The sequence below is a fragment of the Schistosoma mansoni genome, chromosome 3 (assembly GCF_000237925.1).
Source record: "Schistosoma mansoni strain Puerto Rico chromosome 3, complete genome".
Taxonomy (NCBI): domain Eukaryota; kingdom Metazoa; phylum Platyhelminthes; class Trematoda; order Strigeidida; family Schistosomatidae; genus Schistosoma; species Schistosoma mansoni.
In genome coordinates this window covers 26,615,790-26,627,973 of record NC_031497.1, presented here as the reverse complement: position 1 = coordinate 26,627,973, position 12,184 = coordinate 26,615,790, and the positions used below count along the sequence as shown (strand labels likewise).

The 12,184-nt window shown below is 35.1% G+C and overlaps 1 protein-coding gene across 1 annotated transcript in view; it reads left to right on the top strand.

The window, feature by feature from the left end:
* Positions 1 to 11,436: 11,436 nt before the first annotated feature.
* Smp_130280 (cell polarity protein) overlaps positions 11,437 to 12,184 on the top strand; it is a gene marked incomplete at its 5' end in the record, with an annotated part of 121,213 nt that continues 120,465 nt past the window's right edge. The window contains one exon of the mRNA XM_018799811.1: positions 11,437 to 11,470. Within this exon, the coding sequence (XP_018651563.1) occupies positions 11,437 to 11,470 (34 nt within the window). The remainder of the gene's footprint in view (positions 11,471 to 12,184) is intronic.

Here is a 12,184-nt window from a genome sequence, read left to right as displayed (position 1 = left end):
AGTATCGATGAGATGGAACTCCTGATTTTAGGGAAATATTAAAAATGAATGAGTACAATCAATTGTGAGTGATTTTAAGTTATCTCATCTAAATTCTATAACCAGTAATCATGTATACCACTAAGACCCCATTTAATTAGTATACATTAAACTACATAGCTTAGATAGGTAGTCAATGACATCATAAATTGACACTACATTTCGGTTTGATCGATTTTAACTTTCCTATAATCTAATCCATCATACACTAATTAAAATTGCAGGTTGAAGTACAAGGTATTTGAGCACAAATTACTTTATTCTTTTCATAGTTGAAATCATGAGTCAATTGAAGCTAGACCACCATCGAAAACCTGGAAGCACTAGACGGCCGTTTCGTTCTATTATGGGACTCCTCAGTGGCAGTGCGCATCCACGACCCCGCACTCGCGAGATTCGAAACCAGGACCTACCAGTCTCACGCTAGAGCACTTAACCGATAGACCACTGAACACCCCTTCTGATTACTTCATTCTTGTTTATTCATCCTATACATAAGTCAATCTTTTCATCACAACTACTAAACAGTCTCGTAGCCAGCATTCTTGTCATTTATTACTATCGATTTAACCATCATCGTCACAACATATTGATTGATAACCAAGGATAACATAGAAGCATAGAGTGATCAATAAATATTGGTAGAACTGTCTATCATTACTAATGTACACATATATTATGCAAATTAGATAAAAGCACAGTTCTATAACCGTCTAACTTCGAATGAATTTCAAACTTGATACTAACTAATCTACTTGTCAGTAGATTGATTTAAGAAAGAACAAAACTTTTCAGGTCCAATACATCTTCAATGACTTTTTGAATATCAAGATAATATTGATGACTGTTTTCTTTTTCAGCCTAATTCAATCAAACACTTGAATTGAAATAATATTTTAAGATCCATTGAAAGATCATTATGACCACAAAGGGGTGTTGTGGAGATTTTAGTAATTTTTATATAGTTAAGATCATGATCTCCACAAAACCCCCTTATGATAATGATCATATGCTCACTAGTGACTGGCTCCATGAGGTAATTCATGGAGTTCTAGTTAGAAGTCGTGACCAGTGGAGCTAATCCATGTCAGGTAGATACATGTATCTACCTCAGTACAATGGAAGTTGGTCGCGCGATTTCGTGGGTTGGTTGAGGTTAGACATTAACACCGTTGGATGCCGGCTCAGCGGTCTATCGGTTAAGTGCTCTGGCGCGAGACTGGTAGGTTCTGGATTCGAATCTCGAGAGGCGGGATCACGGATGCGCACTGTTGAGGAGTCCCACAATAGGACGAAAAGGCCGTCCAGTGCTTGCAGGTTTTCCATTGTGGTCTAGCCTCAATTGACTCATGATCCTAACTATATAGAGATCATTATGATATCGATTAAACTAGATGTTTTCTGACTATTTTCAGGTTTATCTTGGCTGATTTATTTGAAAGTTATTTCAAGTTTGTCTATTTCATATAATGGTGTTGTAGGGGAGATGGATTGTGAAGAATGTCGAATTTTCTTAGTTTACAATACGAACTAGTCTTATTTTCACTGTACTCATTAATTAATCAATGTTAGATCAGTAATGGAAGCCCGGAAGCACTAAAGGTTGTTTCGTTCTATTATGGGACTCCTCAGTAGTGCACATCCACGGTCCAACACGCGGGACGTGAACTCAGGACCTCTGATTTCATGTACGAGCGCTTAACATCTGGACTTCTGCGCTGACACCAAACTGTGCTAATGTCTAAATTCAACCATTCCCAGATGTTGATTTTTTCCGTCGAATAACTGTCTCACACCTGACACGGTTGAACTTCACTGGTCACAACTTAGTTAGACGACCAATTTAAATCAGGCGGGATTGGAAAATTGTTTATTCTTGGTACGGAACTCACTAGTAATGCATAACAATGATCCTAGCCCAATGATCGAACATGGAATTTTCTGATCTCATGGAGAAAACTTAACATTGAGAGTACTGAGTTAGAATCCAATAATTTATATTTCTAACTTTACCCATAAAAATAATCAAATCAGTTACATCCTAAGTGATCGCAAGGGGGAAATATTAATCTATAAGGTATTATTATTTATCCATTAATTTAAATGAACATTTCAGCTTGCAACAACAATTTCTTTGGGTTAATTGAATATAAGGAAACTGATGGGCATTACATGACGTCATGAGTTATCTAAAAATTGTCAATTTCATGTACTGGAATGGTGTTTTTTATTTTGAGGCTAAGAGTTCCTTGAGTATATGGAGCATAAAATGTTCTAGTTGTCTGTATGGAAGTTGTGGAGATTATTGAATGTTATTGAAATCATTAAACAACTCAAGTTCAACAGCCTTTAAAAACCTGGAAACACTGGACTTTTGTTTCGCCCTAGAATGTAATTTGTCCGCAGTGCTAATCTGTGACCACACCATCGGGAATCCAACTCAGAACCTTTATGCTAACTCACGAATGTTGAACCTCTAGATGTCTAAACCTATATCAAATGGGATTCTAGCCTAACTTCAGTCAATTCACAGTAACCAATGGGTGAATTTATCGCATTTGACGGAGTTGAACTCCACTTGTCAAAACTTCGCCTTTTTATCATGAATTTTTTTGAGGACTCTCATAGTGCTATTATTTGTCTTTGCATTAGTTGAGGAATTTCACACAATATCTAAAACATATCTGCATTCAGAAGAACCTCATTCAGTATATTGTGTCGAGTGTGAGGTAGTTACCCACCGAAGACAATCGGAGATGGTCGCGCAATATTGTGGATTGATTGAAGTTAGGCTTTAACACTATTGGATGCTGGCTCATTGATCTAGAAGTTAAGCTTTTGCGCGCGAGACTGAAGGTCCTGGGTTCAAATCCCTACGTGTGGGATCGTCAATGCGCACTACTGAGGAGTCCCATACTAAAACAAAACAGCTATCCAGTTCTTCGAGGTTCTCGATATTGTTCTAATATTGATCGATTTGTGATCTCAATCGCGAATAATAGATAACTTGACAATACACAATTTAATCAGACATTAATTTTCTATTATTAAACATTTGAGATACTAAACGACATCAGTCAGTCTCAACAATAAATAATGTGACTGTCACAATTTATTCATGTTTACAATCTTGGCACAATCATGTGTTTCCATCAAATATTTGATATAAATATCAATCACATTATCGATTCTAATCGATCTGTATATTTGATTGCATCATTGAATTCAATTAGTCAAATTCATCATGGAATGTTTGAGTCATCAATCATAGTTTCACATACCTTATGATTTTATTAAATTTACATAGAAACTAATTAAGAACGAAAAATGAATGTATCTAGTGGGAACAGTTGTTGACTTCGGTGATGTTATATATGAATTACAGAGGGCTCTATGATATTAGTTGATATCTCTATACCTCATTTGATCATTAATGATAACGCGTTCTTTGTCATCAATGGATATGTAGTGATGATGATTTCTAGATCGTTGTTGGACGTTCACCTATCGAATAATGTGTAAGGAAACAAATTACTGAGAGACTAGTTCAAAGTTGTAGATAAATAAACAAGAATGAAGTGATTTGTACTTACTCCGACATGCAATTCTGATTATAGGGAAAGTAGAGCCAATCAAATTGAAATGTGGCATCAATTTATGATTAAATTAGACTGTAAGAAAGTTAAAGTTTGTCAAACAGTAACGTAGTTTCATTCCATCCAGTCATTTACTATTAGTGTAAGCCAAACTGTTGTGTGACAGTTCTTCGTTTATAAAAATCAATTTTTGATTAAGATCATGAATTTATTGATGTTAGACCACCATTGAAAATCTGGAAGCACTGGACGGCCGTTCCGTCGTTGTATGGGAGTACTCAGTGGAAGTGTACATCCGCGATCCTGCCCTTTGAATCCGAACCAAGGACCTTCAGTCTCGCATGCAAACACTTAACCTCTAGACCATATCAATTGATTCATGAACTCAATTAAAAACTTAGCAATCTCTTGATAAAGGTTTCGTGCCATTTATCATTCGTCAACAAGGTATATCTGTAATCAAGGGTAAATTCATCTCAGTCTCGTAGGAGGTCATTTTCGGCCTGAATAGTTAAATGATAAATTCTCTGATTGGGACACTGGGTAACTTGAGATTGAATTCTCCAGTGAGCATCTGTTCCTTTAAAATTACAGGTACACCGTGCTAACAAATGTCAAATAGCACGAAACCTGGGTCAAGCAGGGTTTCCTGTCCGTTACCTTCAACCAAAAACATTACATCTTAACGTAGTGCACTTGACATTAAGTTATTGAGACCAACGACTTGATCGATAGAATTCGGTTAACCCTGAGAAGGACTTGAAATACATGACCTTAGTCACTACTAGCTAATCGGTCAATTGTAAATAAGATTCTATTGGAAACATTCTTTTCAAATGATAAAAAGTTACTGAACCCCAACCACTACTTTCCGATGTAAACATCAATTGCCTTCTTTGATTTCATTCTATCTGAAGTTAATTACACTTACAAATTGGTAATTTGTATGAATGAGTAATACGTAATCGGTCTTATGCTAAACCGGCCTCTTGAATCTAACTCTGAACAATTAACGGAGAATCAGAAATTAATAAACAAATACCGTTGTTCTAGTTTGAATCTATCTATCAGTATGCGAACTTGACACCTCATAAAATGAAATATATATATTGTCGTTAAGTCGGTGATTCAACTTTAGTGTATGTGGTGTCGGTAATGTCCTACTCATTGCCTTCTCGCACCACGGGTATTGTTTACAAAATTGAGAGGACGAAAAGAGAATGTCCGGTGCATTAACCGGGTTGGTGAACACGGAGGGCGCACTTATGGGAGTTGGAAAACACTGATTCCAAACCATTGGTGCACATGGGTTCCAGGATCCTGAAGGAACAAATGGTGTATGAACCAATTATCGGTCACTGGATACCATGAGACTGCATCTCCTTATATTGCTCCACTGCCTTGTGGATCAGATCCTTAGGTCGAAGGCTTCGTACGTGGCCCCCCTAATAAAACTATGTGGTTCAGTTTAAGCAACCGGTGAGTATCACAGTTCGTGCACAAATGAAGTGACTTGTATGGCGTATATGTATTCGATTCCCCCTTGTACCAATATTTATGTGTTCAAATATTAAAAACGGCAATGTAATAAAACAAGATAATGCTTCCTCAGTGTTACTACAGGTAATATTCAACTTGACTAAGGGGTTTGTTGGAGATGTCAATCGCTGAATAATAGAATGACATCAGTATACTATACAAACTAAGTTAAACCAACCGCGATGAGTTTTCAGACACTAGTTATCCAATCAAGAAACTCGTTGTAAATTTATGCAAAAGTGAAAACAATATTGGGCAGTGGCTAGCAGTGGAATCCAGGACGTGCGTTTCGTCCTATTTGGGACTCGTCAGCTGGATGTACCTGCATCTCAGAGCTGATGTTCACTCTGGGACTCGAACCCAGTACTGTCCGCTTTAAACACCATTGCGTTTTCACTGCCTGTTATCGTTGATTGTTCCACCTTACTCAAGAACTTCAAAGTTGCTTTCATAATCCTTATTAATCCGTACAGATACCATACCTTTACCTATAAATTTATCATATAATTTGAAATTTATTACTTTAATTGATAGTCTACTTTTCATCATTAATGAGAATATCAATGATAACAGGTTTCCTTTGTCACTAAGTATTAGACAATGATGGATGGTACCCAGTTTGAAATTTACTTCGTAACCATCAAAATACCATACTATGTGTTCTCATTTAACTGAATAATTATGTTTATTGACTACGTTTATATACATCTATGTGTCTTCTATACAAATTTGTAACCTACCGCAGTGATGAATACCATAAACAATCTAACATAATCACTACAAATCGTTTGCATACTTTTCACTTTGTTTATTCTCCAAAAAAAGAGAGATTAAAGGTGATTACAATGGAATTCATAAATCAAATCTATTGTGTAATGATGGAATAGTAATTTATTAGAAACGTATGAAGATGAATAACTGCTGGTTGTTGTGTAATCATTACTGTGCATGTATAATGATGAATAGTCGTAAGTCGAGAGCTTGTTATAATATTGCATATTTTTCAAGGTGGCAAATTCCTTAGTACATTCAAATACATATGAGACTGATTCAATCATTCAATCAATCAATCACAAGAGACATAGAACATGGAGCAAACGATTTGTGGTTAAGGTGTTCAACTTTCAGTCACTAATTCCCTAGTTCGAACCCATCCTATCTACTTTGGTTTGGGGTAACCGTGTAGCGTCATTGGCCTTCACACCTAATGTGTGACTCATACTTAAATACCTAATTTGTTTTATTTTTAACATTTTTATGATGTTTAGGACTGCAACTGGTCAGTCTTTAATTGGCATATGTGCATAATGTGCGTATCGCCTCGATATAGCCTTAATTCACAAGTGTTATAAGCAAAGATGGATAGTGGCTAGTAGTGGAATCCAGGACGCGCGCCACTTCGTCCTATTTGGGACTCGTCATCCGGATGTATCTGCATCTCAGAGTTGATGTTCACGCGATGGCGTTTGAGGCGAAGGGTACTGTGTTCGAGTCCCAGAGTGAATAGTATACACATATGCCAATAAGAGACTGACCAGTTGCAGTCCTAAAAATCAATGGGAAGATTCAAATAAATAATACTAAGTGAATTTAAAAGTATTATTGTTTTATGACAAGGATTGATTGTATCTGCTTGATTGAAATAGATTCTAAGTTTTATCGTTCAATGTCTCCGAGTACTGGTTTTAATGATCACTTAGGCCCTAACCAAGTAGTTTCCAACAATCTTCACGACTCAAACTAGCAGCCAATGAATTAATGAACTGATGTTATGCCTTAGTTTGGTACTGAACAAAACAAGTATTATTATTATTATGTTACCAAACTTTCCTAATGTATCACGCTAACAATATTCCTATACTGTTTAAGGCACTAACACCGTTGAATGTCGGTTCGGAGGTCTACAGGTTAAGCGTTCGTACGTGAGATCGAAGGTCCTTGGTTGGAGTTCCGCATGCGAAATCATGGATGTGCATTGTTGAGGAGTCTAATACTAGAACGAAACGGTCGTCGAATGCTTCCAGGTTTTCCATGGTAGTCTTGCTTACATTGACTCATGAATTTAACTATCAAAATGACATATTGTTTTATTAAATACTACTCAGCTGACTTAAAAATGTCGACATTTTCTCGGATAACGATTCTTTAGATCATTTAATTTACACTCTCTTGGGTAAATGAGAAAAAAATAGGTTGAAAGGGAATACTTAAGGGTTAATCAAGATATCGTATAGGGCCTGGTAACTATTGGATATCCCTTTATAGGAAAGAAGTTAGTTTGAATTTGAATAAATATCTCTGGAATCAGAAGGAATGTTAAACGTAAATCTCAAAAGAACTTACCATTCAACATGATGCCATTCCCAACTTTTTCTTTCCTTCTTGTATAAATCTATTTCACTAGTTACCTGTCATTACATGATTTCATTCTGAGTCCATCTAATGTAACAATAACATACTCATTAATTCAATGGTCACTCACTCCCCCTCTCACTCAACCATTCACTCATTCATTCACTCAGTTGGAAATGTATTCAATTCATCAGTTCTAGAAAAAAATGTCAACTAAGTGACAGTACTGTAATCGATGACAAGCTGTAATAGATTCATGATGTAATTTTCTGTACATCATTTAATGTAATCTAATCTAATTCTATCATAAGAAATGAATTAATCATCATTTGATGAATGAAAATGATTGAGTTTTTTCTTCTTGTCAAATATCAGTAGTTTGATTATAAGTAGTATCGTTTGTTATGATCAGAATTTGAATTAAAACTCAGTGTGCAGTAAAGTAAGCAAAGATGGATAGTGGCTAGCAGTGGAATCCAGTTTGACGCGCATTTCGTTCTATTCGGGACTCGTCAGCTGGATGTACCTGCATCTCAGAGTTGATGTTCACTCTGAGACTCGAACCCAGTACCTTTCGCTTCAAACGCCATCGCGTCATCCACTCGGCCACTGAGTCCTGATAGACACTTGATTGCAATACGCACATTATGAACATATGCCAATTAGAGACTGACCAGTTGCAGTCCTAACACATCGATGGGAAGATTCAAACAAACAATACTAAATGAATTCAGTGTGAAGTAGTTGATAATTTGTAAAATTTCATTACTTCATTGTTAGTGTGTTGATGGTGTAAACGTGAATGGTGGAGAGGATTGTAGATATCATCTTTAAGTACAGTTTAGCTAAGGGGATTATTAGGAATAATTCAAACTACTATTTTTTTCTGTTGCTTTGTTTCTACCTCAACTGTCACAAAATGAAGTGTAATTGTTGAGGAGGGGGAAATGATATTCCAGTCAAACGTAGACAGTGTACATGCTTTTGAATGTGAAACGGATCACGGTTTATACCGTGAATAAATCAGTTAATTGTTTGATCTCAATTATTACTTAAGTAATCTTGTCTAAGCCACTTTGATATGATGTATAATTATGATTTATGCATGGATTCATTCTGTTTTTACAATATAGCTTCCCATGATTCTAGATTTTCACTTTATCTCTTTCACTTTCTATGAGGTAATGTCCTAGTCAGTCGTTGAAGACGCTTGAACTGAATGGGATTCATCGATCACAACATATGTACAAAATGTAGTAATGATTTACCTAGTTTAACCACTATATTTTCTATTCAAAATCTGGATTGGTTGAAGTTAGGCATTAACATTATTAGACGACGGCTCAGTGGTTTTCAGGTTAAGCGTTCGTGAGTGAGATCGAAGGTCCTGAATTAGAATCCCATTTGGGGGTCGTGGGTGTGCACTGCTGAGGAGTTCACTACCAGGACGAGGCGACCGTCCAATGCTTCCAGGTTTTCAATGGCCGTCTGATATTCATCCATTCATGATATCAATCTAAGCTCAGCAATCTCCAAACCCCTTACTAATATTCTTAGTGTCCTGAATATGATTCAAATTTCCCTAATTACTGACAGTATTTGGTTAAACATAGTCATATATGTCCCTCAGAGGTTTATATCACATGTTCAATAATAATAATATATTGTCTCGTTCCATAGAAAAGGAAGGTGAATCTTGACCAATAGCGCGCGCTTATCATTTGGCCGGTATCTGGTCGGTCCATTGTGTTGGTGTAATCTGTAAAATATGCGACAACAAATTGAAAGAAGTATTGGGTAAAATAGAACAACCGCTATCTTTTTATGTATCTACATCAACACCGATTAATCCCTGAACACCAAGATGCAACTTTATCAACATAATTCAATATATATTGGTCTAGGAGAAAGCAAAGTTCTAAAATTCTGTCACTCAACTACCTCAGTAGGCATTAGGCACACATCAGTCTAGATCCAGTCTGATAATACTTAGTCATATTTCATATTGGCATAAACAGTGTGTTAACCACTTTTGAACAGATTCCAATATTTCGATTCCATTAGATGTTCTTCCAGATCATGTTGTCTAGATTGATAATGAAAATTTTGATGATAAGACAGTTTACCTCAATGCTTAAAACATTATCAAACGATAAATATTATGGTATAAGGAAGTGTGGTGAGATTTAATTGATTGTTCACCAATCTGTAAACAGTTTCATTTTTAAATGAGTAGTTTATGGAAAATAAATAATAAGGCTGTAGGTTTTTTGGAGTCCCTACATTGTTCCAGGTTAGGGTTAGGAATGGGCAGTTAGAATTATTGAATTAAGATTAGGGTTGATTAGTTTGTTATACAAAACAGACATGAGAAGAGTTAAACGCCTAATACATCTTATAATGTCCTTTTTTACTCCATGATAGTATGCCCTACAGCCCGTTGATTATTCACATGATAAAATCGCTAATCAGAATACCGACTTCTATGACCTTGTCTCTGTTCTAAACCAAAGACATGTCAATCAACACTAGCAGACTTGGGTCAACTGAGTCCTTATTGGTCATCTGTATAGCAACTTCTCGCCTAGCTTTGTCCGTTTGAATCCAGAACACAAATCTCAGCTCCCACTGTATGGATCATATATTTCAAATAGACGCAGTTTATATACGAGCAGACGAGACTGCATCACATCATAAAATGATAAATAATAATTATACAAAATCAGTTCAAAAAAGGCTATGATTGTGAGAGACTGTGACTAATAAATAGGGAATAGTTTGTATATAAACCCAGTATGACTGAAATATATGATTCGTATCATGGAGGCTGATATTAGCATTTTAAAGTGAACCGGTTGGGTTAGGCGATAATCTACTATTTCAGAGGATCAATAAGAACTCTAGGCTACTCGTATAAGTTTATACGTCATTAGTCTGATCGTATAAGTCGGTCTTCAAATTGGCGATCGTATCATGTACTTAGTTTATTAATTATAGTCTCACACATTCACAGCCACTTTTTAGCTTGATCTTATATAAATATTATTTCTTATTTTATGGTGTGATTTAGTCTGTCTGTCTGGTATATAAACCAAGTATGTTTGAAATAAATAATTCACATAGTGGAAGCTATTATTAGTATTCTGGACTGAACTTGGATAGGCTAGAAGAACAAACAACCAATAAGAGCTCCAGGCCTCTCATACCAGTCATTACGTCATTGATTTGGCACACTACTAAGATTGTATAAGTCGTATTTCGAAATGTTTCTTTGTTATAAATTACTTATAATTAGTTATATTATCGAAAAAAATAATCAATAAATTTCTGATCACTTACAAACATACACGCACACACATACGCACATAATCGATTATTGTTTTCTTTATTAATTTTTGTGTACAAATATATAAGTATTATATATTGATTAGGTTTTTTGATGTTCAGAGTACAGTTTTAATATAATTGTCCTTATTCAAGTGAACTCGATCATCATTTGTACTTGTATAAGCACGTGTATATATACATAAATGTGCATGTGTGCGTGGATGCGTGCATTAACGTACTTGACAAACTATGCACACACACACACACACAAACTGATCAAGTGCCAATTTCTATATCATACTTTTTTTTATATTGTATCCAGTATATTTGTCAAATATTTCTTTTTTTTTGTTTTTTTCTTCTTTGATTTCAATATAAAAAAGTAATCAATTTCACCTTAGTAACAATGTAGATAAATAATTAGTTCAAAAAATAAAAAAAAAGAAATAGAATGAACTTAATAAGTAAATAATTTTGTGTTTTTTTTTCTTTTTTTTTTCTAAAATAAACTGATTTCATTCTTAGAAAATTTTTTTTATTTAAAAAATAAAAAAAAAGAAGAATCTAATGGTTGTACTTCATAATGATTCTTGATGTATCTAAGTATCTACCTAAGGGTATGTGTATTAAAATATTTTCTTAAATATTTCAATGTTGCTAAGTAATAATAGGGGGGGGTACCTCTTTTTTTGTTCTTTATTGGAATGTGTTGATCTAATATAATGTCATTAATAAAGAAAAGAAAGACCTTATATTGAAAGAAACCTATACAGAGTATAATCATTCATGTATAATGATTGAATATTGAATAGTTTAGATATGACATTGTCAAATATTTCTATTATAAAATACCATTAATACTATTACTATTATTATTAGTTACTCGTGAATTACTTGCTTGAAATTTCATCATGGTTACCATTTCACATACCAGATACAAAAAGGCAAATAAACTCGTAAGCGGTGGGGGGGGTATGGAGTTGAATATCAGTATGTTAAAACAAATTAAAAGTGTATTACAAACTGAACTAGTACACTCATGTATCAATTAGGTGCATCTAATTCTATGCACATATAGAGATTATCGATGGTCATTCCTGATATTATTAGTGTGGTGAGTTTAAACCCGGTTTATTGTTACGTTTCTTATTCACCAGTCGGTATACGACTTACATAATCTTAGCACTATGCCAAACCAATGACATATCGACCGGTATGTACATCCCAGCATCTTTACTGGTTCTTTTCCCTCCTAATGCTATCGCGTTATCCACTTAGCTACTGAGTCCTGATAGCCACTTGCTTGTGCAATCGGGTGAAGTTTAATTCAC